The sequence below is a fragment of the Bos indicus genome, chromosome 15, assembly GCF_029378745.1.
Source record: "Bos indicus isolate NIAB-ARS_2022 breed Sahiwal x Tharparkar chromosome 15, NIAB-ARS_B.indTharparkar_mat_pri_1.0, whole genome shotgun sequence".
In the NCBI taxonomy this organism is placed as follows: Eukaryota; Metazoa; Chordata; class Mammalia; order Artiodactyla; family Bovidae; genus Bos; species Bos indicus.
In genome coordinates this window covers 40,606,568-40,630,361 of record NC_091774.1, presented here as the reverse complement: position 1 = coordinate 40,630,361, position 23,794 = coordinate 40,606,568, and the positions used below count along the sequence as shown (strand labels likewise).

At 43.1% G+C, this 23,794-nt stretch overlaps 1 protein-coding gene across 1 annotated transcript in view; it reads left to right on the top strand.

Moving 5' to 3' along the window:
* PARVA (parvin alpha) overlaps positions 1–23,794 on the top strand; it is a 179,561-nt gene that overhangs the window by 110,685 nt on the left and 45,082 nt on the right. The window contains exons 4-5 of the mRNA XM_019975250.2: positions 1,310–1,412; positions 22,129–22,269. Coding sequence (XP_019830809.2) covers positions 1,310–1,412; positions 22,129–22,269 — 244 coding nt within the window. The remainder of the gene's footprint in view (positions 1–1,309; positions 1,413–22,128; positions 22,270–23,794) is intronic.

Below are 23,794 nucleotides of genomic sequence, written 5' to 3'. Positions count from 1 at the left end.
GAGCACAGAGACCAGAGGGACCTTCTTAGGGTGAGGAAACTGTTCTGTATCTTGATTGTGGGTGCGGTTATAACCGTGTACAGTGACCAAAAGTCATCACACTGTATACCTAGAAGTGGTTAATTTTATCGTATATGAATAATACCTTCATAAATAAAGCAAGACATTGAAATTAAAAAGGCAGTGGCCTTGTGCAAGCTTCAGTTTCCTCACCTGAAAAACGAAACTGATGCTGCCTGCCTCTCGGGATGCCGTGTGCATTAACTGAGTGACTGGTCACCTGGAACGCCTCTGCTGAATGCCTGGTGCACAGAGGCTAAGACACGGACCACAGAGGACGCCATGCAGCCCCACTGAGAGGAGGCCTGGCGCAGGGAGGAGAACGTGTGCTGTAGAGTGAGGTGGACAAGAGTCTGCTTATTCCTGTCCCTGCCCACAGTTAGCTCTGGGAGCTGGGGCTATGATTACTTCTGTGTTTGGTTTTACCTCCTGAACATAGGGGTGACAGTAACCACCTGGCCAGATGTCATAATGGGAGAGTGCTTTATTTATTAATAAAATCTGCCCTTATTGAACATTTGGCCCTTGGTGTATGTAATTCCTTTCTTTTTTTCCCCTGATATTGGTTTTGACTTTTGGCCACTCAGTATGGCATGTAGGATCTTAGTTCCCTTACCAGGGATCCAACCCATGCCCTCTGCAGCGGAAGTGTGGAGTCCTAACTACTGGACCACCAGAGAGACCCTGTAATTCTTTTCTACCACCGAGTGTGGGAGGTGTCTTCAACTTCCATTATAGAGGTGGGGAGTCAGAGGTTCAGAGTAGATAACTAGCTTGCCGTAGATTCATAAATCATAGAGATATGCACACAGTGTTCATGGATGACAGAAGTACACACACACGAACACATACCAGTCCATCGATCCCAGAGATGCACAAATTATTTTAGTAGGTAAAGTGAGGGTTTCAACCCTGGTTTGCATGACTCCAAAGCCCATCCTCTCCTGGCTGCAAAGCCACACAGCCGAGCACTGTGTGAATGATCCTTGCCATTCGGGGAAGGGAAGGCAGGGCCAGAGGTATTAGCAGAGACACTGGAGCCACCAGCACTAGCAGAGCCTATACCTGCAGGTTAACAGGACTGTTGGGCTCACACTCACAGCTGCTGGCACACATACTCAGGTGTGTGGATAATTCTGCTCCTTTCAAAATCTGAAGTTCATTTAAATTTTCACTGTCCAGGATGAGAACACTGGTATGTAAGGAAACACCCTATGACTCTTCTCTTATTCTCTCTCTCTCTCTGCAGGTATTAATTGACTGGATTAACGACGTTTTGGTTGGAGAAAGAATCATTGTGAAAGACCTGGCTGAAGATTTATATGATGGCCAAGTCCTGCAGAAACTTTTTGGTAAGAGGAGAGTTGAATGTCGCAGTGGGTGTCTTTAAATCTAGTTCAGAGCTGTTCTCCAGACACAGTTCACCGAATGGAATAGGGATGGGTGCCTTGGGCTAGCAGACCAGTGAGATGTACTCAGGATGTTTTACATGAATGCATTGCAAAGGGAGGCTTTGTGACCAGACAGGGTTGCTCCGCCTAGCAGGTGAGAATCACCAGCAGGGCAGATGACAAGACTCCACTGCGCACTGAAAACATGCTTCACCCTCTCCAGAAAATTGTGCACCTGTGGCCTCTGTAGATGTATTTACATGTGCATGGAGCTGCGTGTGTGTGTTTGTGTACCTCTGTCACCTGTACGTATGTGTGTGTTTGCATGCATGTATGCATACCTCTGTAATCTATGGCCATGTATGTGTGTGTGTTCCTCTGTGTATCTCTTTCCAGTTGGTGCAAGCACGCAGGTGTGTGGGCCTCTGTGACACTTGGCTCCCATGTGTCTCCAGGTGTCTCGCCTCTTGCAGCGTACGCATCCCTGCGTCAGTTCGCAGCTGTTCTCTGAAAGTGTGAGGCTGCTGGGGAGGGAAAGGAGACTTCCGGGTGACATTAGTAGGGAGAGGACAGACTCATCGTGACTGGATTTGGACTCCTCCTCTCTGTCCCCCACTTTCTGTCCTCCTAACGGCTGCCCTAAGTTCTAGACTCTCATTCTTAGCTTCCCACTAGCGCCTCACACTGAGCGCATCCTCTTTCCTAAGGATGTTTCTTTCCTTCCAAGTGAATAGAACCCCTTCCTCCCTTCCCTGCCCCTCCATGGCTGTGGGGCAAGGGGTCTCCATGGCCCAATTTCTTGCTCAGAATTCTCTCCCACATCCCCTCCTCCCTTCCATTTTCATTTGTCTGAACTGTTGAAACAGTTTCCAAGCTCACCTCTTTGCCTCCCATCTCACCTCCTCCACCCCATTCCCCTTTGCAGAGGGAGGCTTTGTGACCAGATGGCGCTGCTGGTGGAGGAACCTTTTTTAATTGCAAGTCTCATTTTGTCAGTACTCACTCTCCCCTACCTGTGGGACAAAGTCCAGACCTGTTAGCACGGCATTCAGAGCACTGCATCTGTCTTGTCAGCCTCACCTCCAGTCACTCACACGCGTGGCTCATGCCACGTAAAATGCTTGGACTCTCACCTGACACACAGTGAGTGCCCAGTCAGTCAGTGTCTTCTATCATTTCAACGGTAGTTTATGAACACCACGCCATATCATGACATACACCGGGCATATTCACACCTCTTTTCTTCTGCCTTTTCTTTTCTTCTGCCTCTGGGGCCTTTCTTCCTCCTTTATCCACTGAGGGAAACCATCATTGCTCATTCTTCCTATCTGTAGAGTCAACCAAACGTGCCTCCCCTCACCACATAGTCACATTTGAAAGAAATAGTCATGTGTTCTGTGTTCTCTCAGATATAGATACACACACGTATATAAAGCATTCATGCTTTTATTATATAGATAGACACACATGTACATAATATGCATGCCTTTGTTATATAGGTACACACACCTATATATAACATACATGCTTTTATGTTATAGATACAGAAGACATGTATACATAATATATATGCCTTTATTATTGTAAGACATTCCATTTTGTTTGTAGCTGTTTATGTAAATGTATGGGCTTCCCTGGTAGCTCAGCTGGTAAAGAATCTACCTGCATTGCAGGAGACCCTGGTTTGATTCCTGGGTCAGGAAGATCCCCTGGAGAAATGATAGGATACCTACTTCAGTATTCTTGAGCTTCCCTGGTGGCTTAGATGGTAAAGAATCCACCTGCAATGTGGGAGACCTGAGTTTGATCCCTGGAATAGGAGGATCCTCTGGAGGAGGGCATGGCAACCCACTCCAGTATTCTTGCCTGGAGAATCCCCATGGACAGAGGAACCTGGTGGGCTACAGTCCATGGGGTCATAAAGAGTCAGGCCCAACTGAGCGACTAAGCACACACGTATAAGTGTATGTAGGCTTCTCAAGGGCAGGAGCCATGTCATATTCCTTTTTCCGGTCTTCTGCAGTAATAACACATTGCCCAGCACTTAATCAGTGTATACTGAACAAATGAATGAATAATATACAATCTAGTAATTTCTAGGAGGCTAAGCTCATTTGGTACTCAATCATCAATATTAATGAGTATTAATATTTAAAGGCTTGTAAATGCAATTGAACACAGAGGGGAACGTGTTTGGCACATGCAGATGTGGAAGCACCCTGAGCCTCACTGATGACCTCTCCTAACATTTGTAGCTTTTAATTGCACCACCAAATTTCTAGTTGGGACGTGACACTGTCTGCTGGCCTTCACAAGCAGGGGTGGGACATGGCTGTGGGGTAATGGAACACGGTCATGAAGCAGTGTCCCCTCTGGGAATGGTTACAAAACAGCCCAGCATCATCCATGCTGCCCCGAGTCAGGCATCAAGTGCAGTCAGGTTAGACCACCTCAGATCTCAAACTTCATGTTGAAAAGGTGATTAAAAACAGAGCTGATGCCTCTTTTGTTAATGTAAGTGTGGGTCTAAGGCTAGACATACACATTCAGAAGCCACAGACAGCATGCCCACTGGAGAGAACTCGTTTGCAGTTTAAAATATGCATCAGGAGCTCCTGGGAGGAGGCGGTCTGGAGATGGGGGTTTGGGGTGACCCCTCTGACCTTGAGGTCCCCTCTGGCTATTTTCCTTTCTTCATGCCCAACCACATTTCTCAAAATAATGGTTGGCACTCCCTCGCCCTGCTTCCCCACCACTAAGCATTCCCTCCTGAGGTACGGGCTGGGTGCCACCACCTTGCCATCAACGTTTCCTTCCCACGCCACCAGTGTCACCTGAGAGTCCCTCTTGCGTGGTGACACTTGACCCTACCGAGCATCTCACCTGCCTTCCCACCCGACGGTCTCTGTGGCCTCGCGTTGCCGTTCCTCTTCCACCTCTGACACCCGCTTCTCAGCCGTCCTCCTCCTCTGTTCTTCTCTCCATAATGGTTGGGTTTCCTCCAGCTTCCATCCTTGGCCTCCTTCTCTTTTTCTTTCATACCTTCTTCCTGGGAGATTTTGTCTGTTCCTACAGTTTCACCCATCAACTATATGATCATCAGCCTCAGATCTCTATCTTGGAATAGCTCTCTCTTTGAAGCTGTGAGTAAGGTTATCTCTTCCCTGCCTTTCCAGCCTGCCCACCTGCATGTCACATAGGCACCTGTAACCCGCCTGCCCCCAACTCTGCTTATCTTCCTCCTCCCCAAACCCATTTTCTTTTCCCCCTTGAGGAATGCTATTACAAGCCCAGATTAGAAATCTGGGGGTAATCCTGAATTGCTCCTTCTTCCTTCATATTCTGTTGGTCACAGTTCTGACAACTGTATTCCCATATATACGTGTCACACCCATCTCATTTCTCAATCAGCTAGAACACATGCAATGGCACCCCACTCCAGTACTCTTGCCTGGAAAATCCCATGGGTGGAGGAGCCTGGTAGGCTGCAGTCCATGGGGTCGCACAGAGTCGGACACGACTGAGCGCCTTCACTTTCACTTTTCACTTTCATGCATCGGAGAAGGAAATGGCAACCCACTCCAGTGTTCTTGCCTGGGGAATCCCAGGGACGGGGGAGCCTGGTGGGCTGCCGTCTATGAGGTCGCATAGAGTCGGACACGACTGAAGCGACTTAGCAGCAGCAGTAGAACACGTGCAGCGTTTGTAGAAGTGCCTGGCTAACTGCGCCCTGGGTCAGTGTGGCTGTCACCAATATTTTCCAACCCCACTGCTGCCTCCGTAGCTCAGAGCCTCATCATTTGTCTTAACTTCTCTGGCTCCAAACTCCTTTTCTTACGTTAAGCTGTTTCCTGCCTTGGGAGCATTCTGAAGTTCTCCCAGATCTTCTTTATATTTCACTATTTGTCTTACCACTTACACTCATAGCCCATTTGTCAGTGTTTCTTTAAAACTTTTTTTATTTTGAAATAATTTTAATAGAGTTGCAGAGACAGCCAAGAGGTTTCCCGTCTCCCTTTACTCAGCTTCCTCTAATGTCAACATCTCAGCAAGCAGACGGTAAGCATCAAAACTAAGAAATCAGTCTCAGGACAGTGCTTAACTGGATTGCAGAATTTATTTGGATTTCACTAGTTTTTACATTCATGTCTTTTCTTGGTTCTAGGAGGTAAACCCAGAATCCCCCATTACATTCAGTTGTCACATCTCCTATCTTTCATGACCTTGGCACTTTTGAGGAGGACTGGTTAGTTATTTTGCAGAATGGACCCCAATTTGGTTCTGTCTGGTGTGTTCTCATGATTAGAGTTGTACGTTTGGGGAGGGGTAGCACAGAGCTGATGTGTCCTCAGCGCATCATTTCAGGGCAGACACAATGTTACTGTGACTGCTCACTTGTGACATTAACCTTGACCACTCAGTTAAGGTGGTGTGGCCAGGCTTTCTTCACTATAAAGTTTTACTACTTTACTCTTTGTTATTAACTTATTTGCAGGGAAATACTTTAAGACTTTGAAAATATCTTGTTTTTTCTTAGACTCGTCCCACTAACTATAATCGGTGGAGCATATCTGCTGGTTATTGCTGTGGTGGTCTAAGGAGGTTTTCTATTTTCCTATTCTCCCATTCCTTCTACGTTTATTAATTCAAAGTCTTCTGTAAGGATAGGACTTACATATGTATACAGTATTTATTTATATTAGTGTGGATACAAGGATACTTACTTTATAATCATTCGGTTCAGTTCAGTTCAGTCACTTAGTCATGTCCAACTCTGCAACCCCATAAACCACAGCACGCCAGGCCTCCCTGTCCCTCAACAACTCCTGGAGTCCACCCAAACTCACGTCCATTGACTCAGTGATGCCATCCAACCATCTCATCCTCTGTTGTCCCCTTCTCCTCCTGCCCTCAATCTTTCCCAGCATCAGGGTCTTTCCAGTGAGTCAGCTCTTTGCATCATGTGGCCAAAGTATTGGAGTTTCAGCTTCAACATTAGTCCTTCCAAAGAACACCCAGGACTGATCTCCTTTAGGATGGACTAGTTGGAGCTCCTCGCAGTCCAAGGGACTCTCAAGAGTCTTTTCCAACACCACAGTCCAAAAGCATCAATTCTTTGGCGCTCAGCTTTCTTTACAGTCCAACTTTCACATCCATACAGGACCACTGGAAAAACCATAGCCTTGACTAGATGGACCTTTGTTGGCAAAGTTATGTCTCTGCTTTTCAATATGTTGTCTAGGTTGGTCATAACTTTCTTTCCAAGGAGTAAGTGTCTTTTAATTTCATGGCTGCAATTGCCACCTGCAGTGAGTTTGGAGCCAAAAAAAAAAAAAGTCTGACACCGTTTCCACTGTTTCCCCATCTATTTGCCATTAAATGATGGGACTGGATGCCATGATCTTAGTTTTCTGAATGTTGAGCTTTAAGCCAACCTTTTCACTTTCCTCTTTCACTTTCATCAAGAGGCTCTTTAGTTCTTCTTCACTCTCTGCCATAAAGGTGGTATCATCTGCATATCTGAGGTTATTGATATTTCTCCCAGCAACCTTGATTCCAGCTTGTGCTTCTTCCAGCCCAGCGTTTCTCATGATGTACTCTGCATAGAAGTTAAATAAGCAGGGTGACAATATACAGCCTTGACATACTCCTTTTCCTATTTGGAACCAGTCTGTTGTTCCATGTCCAGTTCTAACTGTTGCTTCCTGACCTGCATATAGGTTTCTCAAGAGGCAGGTCAGGTGGTCTGGTATTTCCATCTCTTTCAGAATTTTCCACAGTTTATTGTGATCCACACAGTCAAAGGCTTTGGCATAGTCAATAAAGCAGAAATAGATGTTTTTCTGGAACTCTCTTGCTTTTTTGATGATCCAGCGAATCTTGGCAATTGGATCTCTGATTCCTCTGCCTTTTCTAAAACCAGCTTGAACATTTGGAAGTTCACGGTTCACATATTGCTGAAGCCTGGCTTGGAGAATTTTGAGCATTACTTTACTAGCATGTGAGATGACTGCAATTGTGCAGTAGTTTGAGCATTCTTTGGCATTGCCTTTCTTTGGGATTGGAATGAAAACTGACCTTTTCCAGTGCTGTGGCCACTGCTGAGTTTTCCAAATGTGCTGGCATATTGAGTGCAGCACTTTCACAGCATCATCTTTCAGGATTTGAAATAGCTCAACTGGAATTCCATCACGTCCACTAGCTTTGTTTGTAGTGATGCTTTCTAAGGCCCACTTGACTTCACATTCCAGGATGTCTGGCTCTAGGTGAGTGATCACACCATCGTGATTATCTGGGTCATGAAGATCTTTTTTGTACAGTTCTTCTGTGTATTCTTGCTACGTCTTCTTAATATCTTCTGCTTCTGTTAGGTCCATACCATTTCTTATAATCATTACAAACATTATAATCATTATTGTCATTATTCTTGGTTTGTTCATATACTTCCAGCTTTGAGCACCAGGAGCTCTTTCGGGTTGGCTCCAAGTACCTCCTGTACATACTGCCCTTTACTTATTTTTTTTTTTTTCCTGAGCATTTTCTTACTTTCTAATATCATAAGATGCTCCAGGCTCATCTTATATTTCACTTTTACTCTGACCCTAGAATCAACTACTTCTCCAAGGAGGCCCAGTTTCTTGAATTTGAGAATGGTGTTTAGAAGTCAATATCAGGGTATATGACTGAGTGTTTTGAAATTGCTCTTTGTTGCTCAAATAAACGTCCATGTGTAAGGACAGTACTATTACCTGGTGGTATCAAGGTGAATCAGGCATGAATATTTCCATAAATTTAGCTTAAAATTGTACTGGGGCTGGGCATGGAGAGCAGGAGGGAACTGAGTTTGGGACTAATAAACCAACTATGAAATACTGGCACTTAGAAAAAATAAAACGGCATAGGGGCCTCCAGGAGGCCAGATATGCCAAGTCACATCTTGGGAGCAGGATACAGATCTGGAATCTGGGAATCCATGCTGATGATATCGTGCAGCAAGGGCTCAACTCAGAAATGAGCAAGATGCCAAGGCAGGGATCTCTGGACCAACAGGTGTGTGTATGTGTGTGTGTGTATGTGTGTGTGATTGTTGTGAAGTTCTGAATAGGTGAGCATCCCTGACAGACAGGGATCTCTGGACCAACAGGTGTGTGTGTGTTTGTGTGTGTATATCATTGCTGTGGTGAAGTTCTGAATAGGTGAGCATCCCTGCGGTGACAGGTGGACCATCTGGCTGGGTGCTCTCTGATCATGAGCTCTGAGAGGGCAGCAGCGTACCCAGTGCTCCACTGTGTGGCCAGATGCCACTTGCTCAGCATCAGTGCCTGGTCTGCTTTCTGAGTCCCTAGGCATACCTGGGAAATTCTTCTGGCACAGCCTTCTGCAGGTCCTTCTTTCCAAGCTGCCTAACCCAGCTGCCCATTTCTGCCTCTGTCGTCTGCACCTTCCCTCTTGTCCTGGCAACAGAGCTGACGAAGTTTTCCTGAAAGGAGATGCTGAAACAAGGACATAGGTGGAAGAAGTTTATGTGATGGGTAATCTTAGAAAATATAAGTAATGAAGTGGAGAATGTAAGAGAGGAAGAGAGAAACACCATTAAGTGTGCATTGATAAGAATGACAGCTGTGTTTGCAACCAAGGCTCAGTGCTGCGGGGGTCACCACCCATCAAAATCAGGAAAGGGAGCAGGGGCATTTATCCTAAGGCTCCCATCACTGTGCAGATGAGGACTGTGTGGGAATTAAGAACCCCTGGAATGTACTCCTGGTAGAGAAGGAGAGAGCTTCAGAGCTGGAGACAGGAATCATCAGCATGCTGAGAGCTGCCCGCAGTGGCAGGTGAACACAGGGAGCCTGGAAAGGGGTATCAGCATCATTTAGGGAGACCGGAGGGTGCAGCTTCTGCTATAAGACTGCTCCTCCCGACGCCGGCCATTTCTCTGTACCGTTGCTGTAGCCACCTGGGAAAAACCAGCTGCTGGCCGCTCTGGCCTACCTCTTCGTGGTACCCACCCCTGTGCTCTCACAGCAGTGGCTCCAGCCCTTTCCACACCTCAGAAAAAAAGCTTCCCACCCCACCCCTAATGAAGAAGTTTCTCCCTACCCTGTGTGGAAATTCACCTCCTCTTTTATCCCAGGATTAACCTCTTCTCGGCTGCACGGGTGGCACTAGTGGTCAGGAACCCGCCAGCCAGTGCAGGAGGCGCCAGACACGTGGGTTGGATTCCTGGGTCAGAAAGATCCCCTGGAGTAGGAAATGGCAACCCACTCTAGTTTTCTTGCATGGAGAATTCTGTGGACATAGGAGCCTGGCAACCTACAGTCCACGGGGTCCCAAAGAGTCTGACACGACTGAGCACGCACACAAAGACTCTTCAGGTTAACTGATAGATGTAACATCCTCAGTTCCCCTGGGTGTACTCTTACCCCAGTGCACCAATTACAGAGTCTCAGAACTGCCCAAAAGTGGGATAGCTTTCCCAGTGTCTCAGTATGCAGGTGCATCCATGGACACCTTGCTATATTTGCATTCCCAACACCGAGGCAGTAGATGTGACTGAGTGAGTGAGGCAGGAGGCGAAGGGTTCAAGGGAAATGCTTACCCCAGATCATCATTTCACTTGACCGTGGGCTGCTACCTGTTTCTTATTGGGGTTTTCTGACTTGGGACAGCTCTGCCAGTTTCCTTATGGCTTGTTTGATTCCCCTGATCCCTATCTATGAATATGTGTGTGTAACTGGGAACAGAAAAAGCCTGTCCTGAGAGATGCAAGCCACAAGGCTCTCCCTTCTGGTTTTCACAATTGCTTAGGACTGAAATAGGATATCTTCTTGAAGCATGAGACCAGGAGGGTTTTTAGTTTTGTGTTGGGTGTCTGTATGTGTGTCCTTGATGAATTAACATTCATCAAGCAATAGCCACTTGATTTGCTATGTGCTGCTGCTGAGTGTACAGCTTTAGAGGCAAGTGCATCACAGTGCCGCCTTTAGAAACTCACAGCCTGGCGCTGTGAAGGGCTGTGGGCTATCAAGTTGAAGATTTAGAAAGGCATCCTCAAAGAGGGGACGTTTTGAATCAGGCCTTCTGGAAGGAGCAGAATTTCAGCCAGATGAAGGAGGAGAAGAACATTCTAGTAAGAAATGTTGCTGGTAAGCCCCTGTAGATTTCGGTGTGAGTGAAGAGAGAGTGTCAAAGAGACAGGAGCACATCCGGTGACCATCAGGATTGGTTGGGTGGGGTATGTGGCGAGCAAAGAAGACGAGACCCAGCACCCAGACCTTGGTTTCTGACACTGATCTCCAATAAGAGAAACCAGGGCCTCTGGAGTATTGGCGACTCTGAGACTGGAGCTGGGCATACCAATGAGCCTGCAGTATCTTGCAGTGCAGAAAGAGGCACTAAGGAAAAATATGCACATATATGTGTGGCAGCATGCTGACAGTGTTTAGGGCCCATGCAAAAGAGTTCCCAATGGTTAATTCGAGCAAGAAAATGAGGGACAATAATGTTGGATTATAACCCAAAGTCTAAAATAATATCCTTAAGTTCATATTGATATCAGTAAATAGCTGAATAAATAATGAAGGAGAAGAGACAAATCTTCTTTACAGAATAATTCCAAATAAGTTATTAATTTATAACTCCTTCAAGGAAGTAGAATTTAACTCCCCACCCTTGAAATGGACTGAATTTAGTGACTGGCTTCCAGTGATCAGGGTATGGAGGAACCTCACGCAGACACTACTTTGGCCAAATCAAGGTTGCGTCTCCAGTGATAACTCCCATCCATAGCGTGAACCCTTGATAGGAGGCAATGAAAGGGCACTTCACCTCTGTGGTCTTCCTCTCCCAAATCTCCAGTCTAACCATGAGAAAAACAGAAAAAAAAACCCACAGGATCCCTCAAAACTGTCAAGGTTTTGAAGAAACAGGTATCTCTGGGGGGAAAAAAAAAATGATCCTAGAAGAGAGGAGTCTAGGCGGGTAATGAGGAGGTGTGAACAGAACAAGATGTTAGGGAAAACTAGTGAAACCCAAATAAATATGGAGTTTAGTTAATAGTCATGTACCAGCGTCGGTTCATTCGTTGTGACAAATGTACCATAGTAGTGTAAACTAGGTTAAAGATAGGCGAACCTGGATTTAGGATGTAGGAACTATCTGAACTGTCATTTCAGCTTTTCTATAAATCTATAAACCATTCTAAAATGAGAAATTTGTTTAAAGAAACATGAGCCTGCCTCATGGAAGACCCCTGCACTAAGAATTTTAGACTATATTCAGTGGGCAGTGGTCACTGTTGGTGGCTTCTGAGCAAAATGGCACCATCAGAAATAGGAGCCACAGAAGGATTGCTTAGAGGCAGTAGAAGAAACTCCAGCAAAGCATCTTTTTACAAGATAATGATGGTGTCAAACTACAGGAGTGGCAGTGGGTAAGGAAAAGCTTCAAGAGAACCTGTTGTTTTTCAGTCACTAAGTCCTGTCTGACATTTTGCAACCCCATGAACTGCAGCACGCCAGACTCCCCTGTCCTTCACTATCTCCCTGAGTTTGCTCAAACACATGTGCACCGAATCAGTGATGTCATCCAACCATCTCATCCTCTGTTACCCTCTTCTCTTGCCCTCAATCTTTTCTAGCATCAGGGTCTTTTCCAATGAGTCGGCTCTTCCCATCAGGTGGCCAAAGTATTAGAGCTTGAGTTTCAGCTGAAGTCTTTCCAGTCCTTCCAATAAATATTCAGGCTTTATTTTCTTTAGGATTGACAAGTTTGACAGTCTTCTCCCACAACAATTCGAAGCATCAATTCTTTAGCACTCAGTCTTCTTTATGGTCCAACTCTCAGATCTGTACATGACTACTGAAAAAACCATCGCTTTGACCATATGGACCTTTGTCAGCAAAGTGGTCTCTGCTTTTTAATATGCTGTCTAGGTTTGTCATATCTTTTCTTCCAAGGAGCAAGCTTCTTTTAATTTTGTGGCTGCAGTCACTGTCTACATTGATTTTGGAGCCTAAGAAAATAAAATCTGTCACTGTTTCCACTGGATCCCCATCTATTTGCCATGGAGTGATGGGACAGATGCCATGATCTTAGTTTTCTGAATGTTGAGTTTTAAGCCAGCTTTTTCACTCTCCTCTTCCACCTTCATCAGTTCAGTTCAGTCGCTCAGTTGCATCCGACTCTTTGCGACCCCGTGGACTGCAGCACGCCAGGCCTCCCTGTCCATCGCCAACTCCCAGAGTTTACTCAAACTCATGTCCATTGAGTCAATGATGCCATCCAACCATCTCGTCCTGTGTCGTCCCCTTCTCCTTCCACCTTCAATCTTTCTCAACATCAGGGTCTTTTCAAATGAGGCAGTTCTTCGAATCAGGTGGCCAAAGTACTGGAGTTTCAGCTTCAGCATCAGTCCTTCCAATGAATATTCAGGACTGATTTCCTTTAGGATCAACTGGTTGGGTCTCCTTGCTGCCCAAGGGACTCTCAAGAGTGTTCTCCAGTGCCACAATTCAAAAGCATCAATTCTTCGGTGCTCAGCTTTCTTTACAGGCCAACTCTCACATCCATACATGACTACAGGGGAGGGAGGAGGGAGGAGGGTTCAGGATGGGGAACACATGTATACCTGTGGCAGATTCATTTTGATATTTGGCAAAACTAATACAATTATGTAAAGTTTAAAAATAAAATTAAAATAAAAAAACAACAACAAAAAAAGGAAAAACCATAGCTTTGACTAGGTGGACCTTTGTTGGCAAAGTAATGTCTCTGCTTTTTAAAATGTTGTCTAGGTTGGTCATAACTTTTCTTCCAAGAAACAAGTATCTTTTAATTTCATGGCTGCAGTCACCATCTGCAGGGATTTGGGGAGCCCAAGAAAATAAAGTCTGTCACTGTTACCACTGTTTCCCCATCTATTTGCCATGAAGTGATGGGACCAGATGCCATGATCTTAGTTTTCTACATGAGTTTTAAGCCAACTTTTTCACTCTCCTCTTTCACCTTCATCAGGAGGCTTTCTAATTCCTCTTTACTTTCTGCCTTTAAAGTATATCATCTGCATATCTGAAGTTGTTGATATTTCTCCCAGCAATCTTGATTACAGCTTATGAGTCACCCAGCCCAGCATTTCACATGATGTACTCAGTGGGTAAAGAATCTGCCTGCAATGCAGGAGACCCAGGTTTGATCCCTGGGTTGAGAAGATCCCCTGAAGAAGGAAATGGCAACCCATTCCAGTATTCTTGCCTGGAAAATCCCATGGACAGAGGAGCCTGGAAGGCTACAGTCCTTGGAGTTGCAAGAGTCAGACACAACTTAGCGACTAAACCACCACCACCACTCTGCATATAAGTTAAATAAACAGGGTGACAACATACAGCCTTGACATAGTCTTCTCAAATTTGAACCAGCCCATTGCTCCATGTCCAGTTCCAACTGTTGCTTCTTGGTCTTCATACGATTTTCTCAGGAGGCAGGTAGTATGGTCTGGTATTCCCATCTCCTGAGAGAACCTAGTGATGTGTGGAATGAGCAGCCGAATGTAGAGTAGGCTGACTCTGCCTTGTTGTTGTTCAGTCACTAAGTCATGTCCACCTTTTTGCAACCCCTTGAACTGCAGCACACCAGGCTCCCCTGTCCTCTGCTGTCTCCCAGAGTTTGCTCAAATTCATGTCCATTGAGTCAATGATGCTATACTCTAAATGGTGAGTGTTAAATAGGGATGATTCCATGAATCCCAGGAGGAACAGCATCTTGAAGGGTTTGGTCATACTGGTTTTGAGAATCTCTTCCCCACACCCAAAAAAGTACTTAGGCTGAAGTAGTAGCTATGCTACAATTGAAAGAGTAATGAAAAGCAAGATAGATCGGAGTTCCAATCCTGGTTCTGCCACGAAAACATTCCTCTGCAACTTGGGTCACTCTTCTGTAAAACCAGGAAGATGACCTGTACAGCTTTACAGTAGAGCTGTTCAAAGAGTACCCACTAACCACATGTAGTTATTAAAAGAAATTAAAAATTCATTTACCTAGTCACACCAACTCCATTTCAAATGCTCCCTTGCCAAATATGTCTAGTGGCTACCGTATTGAATAGTGCAGAAATGAGCATTTCCATCAAAATTTCTTTTGGATAGCACTGCCCTGGCTGTTGCTATGATAGTCATTGATTCTAAGATGATTGAAGATAATGTTTACTGCTATTCTTAAATTGGAGGGGACATTTTCTGGTCTCTGAAAAACTCAAAAGCTGGATGAAAGTCTTTTTATTCTTATTCTTTTGTTTATAAGTAGTAGAGAAGCTCTCCAGAGTGTCTCACTAAGTAAAAAAAAAACAGCATGGTGCAGAAGTGTTGTGTCAATGTGTCTGTGCATTGAGACACATCTAATATTTGAGTACGTAGAGAGTATCTCTGGTGAGTCACAAAAACTCTCCATAGTGTGGAACTGGGGTATTTGGGACAGCAGAGGGAAGAAGGGACTTAATTTTCACAGCCTGAATTTTTTCGGTGTTTGTATATTCTCAATTTTAAAGTACACATGTAAATTTCAATAGCAAAACTAAATCTCTCAGTAGATGTCAAATAATAATACGTCATACATTTCAACAGCTCTCCCAAGTGTAACAGGAAGAGAAGGAAACTACCTAAATATGATAAAGACCATTTATACAAAACTTAACAGTGAACACATTAAATAGTGAAATATCAAAGGCACGGCATTAGGAACAAGTCAGAGAGGGTGGCTATCACCACCATGATAAGTGTTTTGGATATGCAAGCTAATGTAATAAGATAAGGAAATAGGTTTCCAGGCTGAACATTATGGCTCACTAAATGTTGAAGCAAATCTTCTTGGCCTGCATACTTTAATATAAACCTTAAAAAACACATATTTTTTTGTATTGTATGGCTTAACTGGAAAGGAATGAAATCCTACTGATGCCAAGAACAACAAGGAAGTGTAAATCCAGTAAAATAAGTGTTAATTTCTAAACAGTAATTAGCCTGAGGTTTAATGGCTCACACTTACAGGGTCAAGAGAGAGAGCCTGAAAGGAAGGGGAATTGGATCAGATGCTCCTGAGTATACACCAGGGTCTCTGAAGTGTAACACTTTCAATGGGTGAAATAGAAAATCTTGTCCCACAGAGAGGGTAAGTAAGGATAAATGTCTGTCTCAGCCTTGGACGTGAATAGGACACAAGAAAGAAGTCTGCACTGATAATTCCTTATCATCAAATGTCTGTACTCACACACATTTTGGACTAGAATTCACAGTACTTATGTGGTTTTAAATGCCCCAAGCTGAAAATGTAGTTAAAACCTGTTCCAAGTTTTTAGTGCTTCCCAAGGCAGGAGCAAACATATGCCTCTTTAAAAGGATGAACCTTAAACCCAGGCTACAAAAAATTCCCAGAGATAAAATTCCAAGGTAAATGAGCTCAAGATCAGAAATCACCAAACACATGAAAGTAAGCCAGTATGACAGCATCAGCCAAAACAATAAACTACAGATTCATCCCACAAATGCTATAGATATGAGCAATTGATCAGTTATGGAATATAAAATACATTTAATATGTCAGAAGTTTTAAGACTATTGAAAGGATGATAAAAGCACAAGTAACTATCAAAATTGGACAAGCAAACTATGAGAGAAAACTAAATCGAACTTCTAGAAATGGGAAAAAATGGAATAATGTAATTAGAAACTTCAATGGATTAGACACAGCTGATTAGGAATTGATGAGCTGGAATATGGCACTGAAGAAATTACCCAGAATGCAATGTGAGAAAGACAATGGAGTGGAAAATGAGAATTAAAAACAGAGATTAAGAAAATCCAACACATGGCCAATTGGAATTTTAGCAGGAGAAAACAAAGAGAATGGTGTATAGATAATAATTAAAGACATAGTGAATTAAAAATTTCAGAACTGATGGAAGATATGAAGTCTAGATTCAGGAATCTTAGAGTATCCCAAACACGACAAATAATCAGAAATCTTCATAATGAAACCTAAGACACTGAAGGCAAAGAAAAGATCAAAAGCAAAGAGAAAAAAAGAGATTACCTATAACAACAGACTGAAAGCTGTCTTTTATCAGGAACAATAAAATCCCAAGGCTATTGGAATGAAAATTTTCAAAGTGCAGAAAAATATTGTTAACTTACAAGTTTATATCCAGGAAAAAAAAAAAAAAACTTTTAAAAATGGGGAGAAAATTAAGGCATTTTAAACAAACATGAAGTGAGAGGGTTTACAACCAACAGACCCTCACTAAAAGGAATTTCTAGAGTATTCTCCACAAAGAAGGAAAATGAACCCCCAGAAAAGATATGAAATGCAACAAAAAATGAAGATATAGTAGAATCAGAATCCCAGACAACTATAGCACTTAAGTCAGGAATAGTGATTAGTTAGTGTACTGAGGTCCTTGTATTATTTAGTACGTGGATAAAGAGACTAGCATAAGACTGTAAGTTAAACACACATGATAAAACTTCTAAGGAAACCACTAAAACAATAAGACAGAGTATATAGCCTCCCTACTTTTAATAAGGAGAAAATGAGAGGGAATAGAAGCCTTAATCTAAGAGATGACAAGGATGAAAGTGGGACATAAAGAATCAGAAAAATAGAGTAACAGAAAGTTCAAAATAAGCTGATACAAGTGAATCCAAGTATATTTGTAAACCCAATCAATGTAAATTGGCTCTATGCTTTTAAAAGATTGTCACACTAGATAACAAAAAATCTTTCTATATGCTGTTTACTAGACATAGTCTTTAATATATGAGGATACAGAAGGGTTGAAAGAAAAAATGGAAATAATCATATCTACTAGACAATACTAATTAAAAGAAAGCTGGGTAACTATTTTAATATGAAATAGACTAAGGAGAAAAACATTGCTGTGGAAGAGTCTCTACATTATTAATGAGACTAACATTACTAGGAAATAAGGACATTTTGAATTTCCCTGGTGGATCAGATGGTAAAGCATCTGCCTACAATGTGGGAGTCCCAGGTTCGATCCCTGGGTTGAGAAGATCCTCTGGAGAAGGAAATGGCACCCCACTCCAGTACTCTTGCCTGGAAAATCCCATGGACAGAGGAACATTGTAGGCTACAGTCCATGGGGTCGCACAGAGTCGGACACAACTGAGCGACTGCACTTTCACTTTCAAGGACATTTTAAAACTAAAACATTTTATGCATTAAATGTTACTATATAAAAATTTTAAATGTTGGTCAGAATTACAAGAACTTGACAAATCTACCATTAACATATTTCTTTTAATAACACATTAAGAAAAAGTTCATAAAACTAGAGAAGACCTAGACAATCTAAATGACCAGCAACACCTCCAAATGAGTATTCTCATTCTTTTCAACTGCATGGAACACTTACAAATTTTGACTATGTCCATAAAGCCTCAACAAGCTATACAGACCAAATTCTTTGACCATAATACAATAAAAAAAACTTTTTTAAACTAGCCCTCTCCATGTTTTTGGAAACAAAAATATAATAACTTAGGAATTGTTCATATTGGAAGGAGTAGTTGATGTATTCTAATTCTTTGAAGGGTGGTTACATTTATATAGTATGATATATGTGGTGACTGTGTTTGTTAGAATATCTAACAATTCTAACAATTCTGAATGACAACCATTCAGAATACTTGAGTTTATTCTGCCCTGTTTTGATATTTGAGAACTTTTTGAATACTGTTTCATTGTTTCTATAAATAACCTCTGCAAAAGCCTATTTGGATGCTAACTTCAAAAACAACTGAAAGATTTACAATATAATCCTACCTGAGAAAATTTTCTAAATAGCATCCTATTTCAAAATCATGTCTACTACTTTACAACAAGTTAAACTAATGATGAACAATTTTCAGAACTATAATAACATGAGAGAAACAATTTCCTGGAAGAATAAGAATTTGGTAATGGAAATTTTCATAGAACTAGCTGAAATTAGCTGAATAAAGGGGAAAAAAACTAAAGACTTTAAAAAGAAATTATCTATAAATTCTTAGTAACACTGAATGAAGTTATTTAACTGTAGGACTATTTGAGTAGATCTCTTAAATTTTAAGGGTTGAATATTTTTAAAATAATATGAAGGGTAGAAACAATAGAAGAGACTCTCAAAGAAATCTATCTTAAAATGTCATAAAATTGAAATAAGTGACATAAGCTTACACAATAGGGACAGTAATGTTTTATGTTATTTGTGTGCCTAGAGAATATTGAAAACCCAAAGAATAATAAAGGAATTTGGTAAGATGACTGTATTCAAGAAGAAAATTTGTAAGACAATAACTTCTATTTTTACCAGTAAAAATCAGTTGGTAATACAGATATACATACATACACACACAGGATGTTTACTGCAACTTTATTACAAATGGGGAAAAAGTGGAATATAACCTGACTGTGTATCTACAGGGGAACGATAAAAATTCATTCAGGCTTTTCCATAACCTATTTTCTACTAGGCAATTTTGTCTTCAAAGAATTACTCAAGAGGCATTTGACTTGGATAAGCTACAACTACTGAGAAGTAAGATAATATAAGCTATATGGGGACCATTGATGGATGGTGAACTTTCATTAGTTTCTCCTCAAAATGAGGAGAAAAGACATTTTAAACATGCTTCAGAAAGTCCTGTCAGTCCTCCAGTGAGTTGTGGAGAATGGATTAGGTGAATCCAAGAGCAACCTAGATAGCATATTGAAAAGCAGAGACATTACTTTGCCAACAAAGGTCCGTCTAGTCAAGGCTATGATTTTTCCTGTGGTCATGTATGGATGTGAGAGTTGGACTGTGAAGAGAGCTGAGCACCAAGGAATTGATGCTTTTGAACTGTGGTGTTGGAGAAGACTCTTGAGAGTCCCTTGGACTGCAAGGAGATCCAACCAGTCCATTCTGAAGGAGATCAGCCCTGGGATTTCTTTGGAAGGAATGATGCTAAAGCTGAAAATCCAGTACTTTGGCCGCCTCATGTGAAGAGTTGACTCACTGGAAAAGACTCTGATGCTGGGAGGGATTGGGGGCAGGAGGAGAAGGGGACGACAGAGGATGAGATGGCTGGATGGCATCACCGACTCGATGAACATGAGTCTGAGTGACCTCCGGTAGTTGGTGATGGACAGGGAGGCTGGCGTGCTGCATTCATGGGGTTGCAAAGAGTCGGACACGACTGAGCAACTGAACTGAACTGAACTGAATAGCAGACAACATTATTTCCTATTCAGTTCAGTTCAGTCGCTCAGTCGTGTCCGACTCTTTGCAACCCCAAGAATCGCATCACACCAGGCCTCCCTGTGCATCACCAACTCCCGGAGTTCACTCAGACTCACGTCCATCGAGTCGGTGATGCCATCCAGCCATCTCATCCTCTGTCGTCCCCTTCTCCTCTTGCCCCCAATCCCTCCCAGCATCAGTCTTTTCCAATGAGTCAACTCTTCACATGAGGTGGCCAAAGTACTGGAGTTTCAGCTTTAGCATCATTCCTTCCAAAGAAATCCCAGGGCTGATCTCCTTCAGAATAGACTGGTTGGATCTCCTTGCAGTCCAAGGGACTCTCAAGAGTCTTCTCCAACACCACAGTTCAAAAGCATCAATTCTTCGGTGCTCAGCTTTCTTCACAGTCCAACTCTCACATCCATACATGACCACTGGAAAAACCATAGCCTTGACTAGACGGACCTTTGTTGGCAAAGTAATGTCTCTGCTTTTCAATATGCTATCTAGGTTGGACATAACTTTCCTTCCAAGGAGGAAGCGTCTTTTAATTTCATGGCTGCAGTCACCCTCTGCAGTGATTTTGGAGCCCCAAAAATAAAGTCTGACACTGTTTCTACTGTTTCCCCATCTATTTCCCATGAAGTGATGGGACCAGATGCCGTGATCTTCATTTTCTGAATGTTGGGCTTTAAGCCAACTTTTTCACTCTCCTCTTTCACTTTCATCAAGAGGCTTTTTAGTTCCTCTTCACTTTCTGCCATAAGGGTGGTGTCATCTGCATATCTGAGGTTATTGATATTTCTCCCAGCAGTCTTGATTCCAGCTTGTGTTTCTTCCAGCCCAGCGTTTCTCATTATGTACTCTGCATATAAGCTAAATAAGCAGGGTGACAATATACAGCCTTGACATACTCCTTTTCCTATTTGGAACCAGTCTGTTGTTCCATGTTCAGTTCTAACTGTTGCTTCCTGACCTGCATATAGGTTTCTCAAGAGGCAAGTCAGGTGGTCTGGTATTCCTAACTCTTTCAGAATTTTCCACAGTTTATTGTGATCCACACAGTCAAAGGCTTTGGCATAGTCAGTAAAGCAGAAATAGATGTTTTTCTGGAACTCTCTTGCTTTTTTGATGATCCAGCAGATGTTGGCAATTTGATCCCTGGTTCCTCTGCCTTTTCTAAAACCGGCTTGAACATCTGGAAGTTCACGGTTCACGTATTGCTGAAGCCTGGCTTGGGGAATTTCGAGCATTACTTTACTAGCGTGTGAAAGGAATCCAAAATTGTTCCTTAAGATAGAAATATAAATTTACATCAATAAAATAGACTTTTTTTTTGCCTTTAAGTATTAAGGGGTTATGTCATTGCATACCTGAACCATTGATTTTAAAAGATACCAGGATAAGTACCACTCAAAGAGAAAAAAAAAACCTTCAATTAAACTATTACCTGATGCTTTCTTATGACTTGGAATTTTTATGTTCTACTTTTTGAAATTGCTCATGTAGGCTTTCTTTAAATTTACTGAAGTATAGTTGATTTACAATGTTTTGTTAATTTCTGCTGTACAGCATCTTGTAGGCTTACTGAGACATGGACGTGACCACACTGTGAAGAGTTATGACCAAGTTCATCCACATAGACGCAGTGGTAACTCTTACAGCTTCCATCTGGCTGTCAGCAGTTGTAGGGTCCCATCAGTTTTAAGACAGCCTGATTTCAGGGATGTTAAAATGTGAAAGGATGTGTGCGTTAGAGTTGATTAAATAGGACACATCAAATTAGTTATCTTCCAAGTGGGTTTAAAAGGAAAGAAGGTTATTGAGACATAAATATGATTCATATTGTACTGCGCTACGAGAGTATTCAGAACACCTTGAATTAGGACTTGACCACTGCCCGGGGGAAGCACGGAAGGCTTTCCAGTCGGGGCACAGGAATGTCCCTGGAGAAGAAGGCAGACATGAAAAAAGAGGGTAAACCCCAGATATGAGGGGAAATAGCTCAAATATGATAAACTGGGTTAAATGCCCACCTATGGTCCTGGATTCTCTGGAGAAGGGAAAGGCTACCCACTCCAGTATTCTGGCCTGGAGAATTCCATGGACTGTATATGTATATAGTCCATGGGGTTACAAGAGTCAGACATGACTGAGTGACTTTCACTCACTCACTCATGGTCCTAAGGCCTTATCATTTTGGGGTTTCAAGACACAATCCCTAGGTCTTCACAATACATACCAGCAGCACAGTGCCACCATCAGCTGAGGAAGGGACAGCAGCAACCCTCTTACTAGGTGTCAGTATGTATTTGGTGAGTGAGTGAATGAGTGAAGGTGTGAGTGCATGGCTTAGGGTGGTGTGTAGCAAAAGTAATAGCTGTTCTCTTTCCCTTGTCGCCCCAGAGAAACTCGAGAGTGAGAAGCTGAACGTCGCTGAGGTCACCCAGTCAGAGATTGCCCAGAAGCAAAAGCTGCAGACTGTCCTGGAGAAGATCAATGAAACCCTGAAACTTCCTCCTCGGAGCATCAAGTGGAACGTAGACAGTGAGTTTTGTGAAGGGAAATGGGATTGGTACAGGACACCTGTGGGGTTTCCCCAGGAGGTTGCATCATAAGCTGGGTGGGTGCAAACCCATACATCTCTGAGCGAGATCTGCCTTTCCTGAGAATGCAAGCTCATCACCCTCATCCAAAGGAATCTGAGGAAGACCACAAAATGTCAAAATCTAGTGTGCTTTTTCTGTAAAAGACATTCTGTAGAAACCTCATGTAGATTGTTGGGAAGGAAACTCCTGCTCATTGAGCTACATCTGAGTCCCAGCACAACCTTTTGAGAAAACTGTCTCCAGCTTGTCAAAGCTCTGGAAAGTGGAGATCCCTAGTTTGAGCAGCTGAGAAGCGGGGAGCAGGGACTTGGCTCTATTCCAATGCCCAACCTCTTCCTCTCACCCCCTTACTGTCCAGAGGGAGCAAAGATATGGTTGAGAGCACAGGTACTGGAATAGGATTTTAAAATTCAGGTTTTCATGCAAGTGTAGCTCATGGATCTCAGAGAGTATAAATGGTTCATTCTCTTGCTGCCTCAAGGGCCTGGCTGTCTAATATGGACCTAATTGAGTCCATATCAGTCAACATGAGATCAATAGATTTGAGCGAATCCAGTAGCAACAACACGTTTTCCTATCGGGAGCCCAACATTGTTTTGTTCTTTGTGATAGAATAAAAATATGCATTTAGATGAATAAAATGACTTAGATTGTAGGTTTTGCCTTGTAAGTGTTAAGAGATTGAGTATTGTATCTATTGTATCTGATGTAGACAACTTAAAACATTTTTTTTTTTGGCTGCACTGGGCCTTTGTTGCTGCACGCGAGCTGTCTCTACATGCGCTGTGTGGGCTTTTCACTGCGGTGGCTTCTCTTGTTGCAGAGCACAGGCTCTAGGCACCACGCTTCGGTAGTTCTGGTGCGTGGGCTCTAGAGTGCAGCCTTAGTAGTCGTGGTACATGGACTTAGTTGCTCCACAGTATGTGGAATCCTCCCAGACCAACGATGAAACCCACGTCCCTTGCATTGCAGCCTGATTCTTAATCGCTGGACAACCAGGGAAGTCCTGATGTATACTACTTAAAATGGACGTCTCCTCCCCACTTCTGCTAAGCTGCTAAGTCACTTCAGTCGTGTCCGACTCTGTGCAACCCCAGAGACGGCAGCCCACCAGGCTCCCCCGTCCCTGGGATTCTCCAGGCAAGAACACTGGAGTGGGTTGCCATTTCCTTCTCCAAGACGGAAATTCTTCTGCCATTTCCTTCTCACTCCATGAAAGTGAAAAGTGAAGTCGCTCAGTCATGTCTGACTCCGAGCAACCCCATGGACTGCAGCCTACCAGGCTCCTCCGCCCATGGGATTTTCCAGGCAAGAGTACTGGAGTGGGGTGCCTTCTCCAACCTCACCCCACCCCAAAAAACCACCTTTTAGACCTGAGAAAGTAAGGTCTCTGACCTCTCCAAGTCAGAGACATAATAGCTGCCACTAGCGATCTCTTCAGCAGGTTCTTAATATCCTTCATT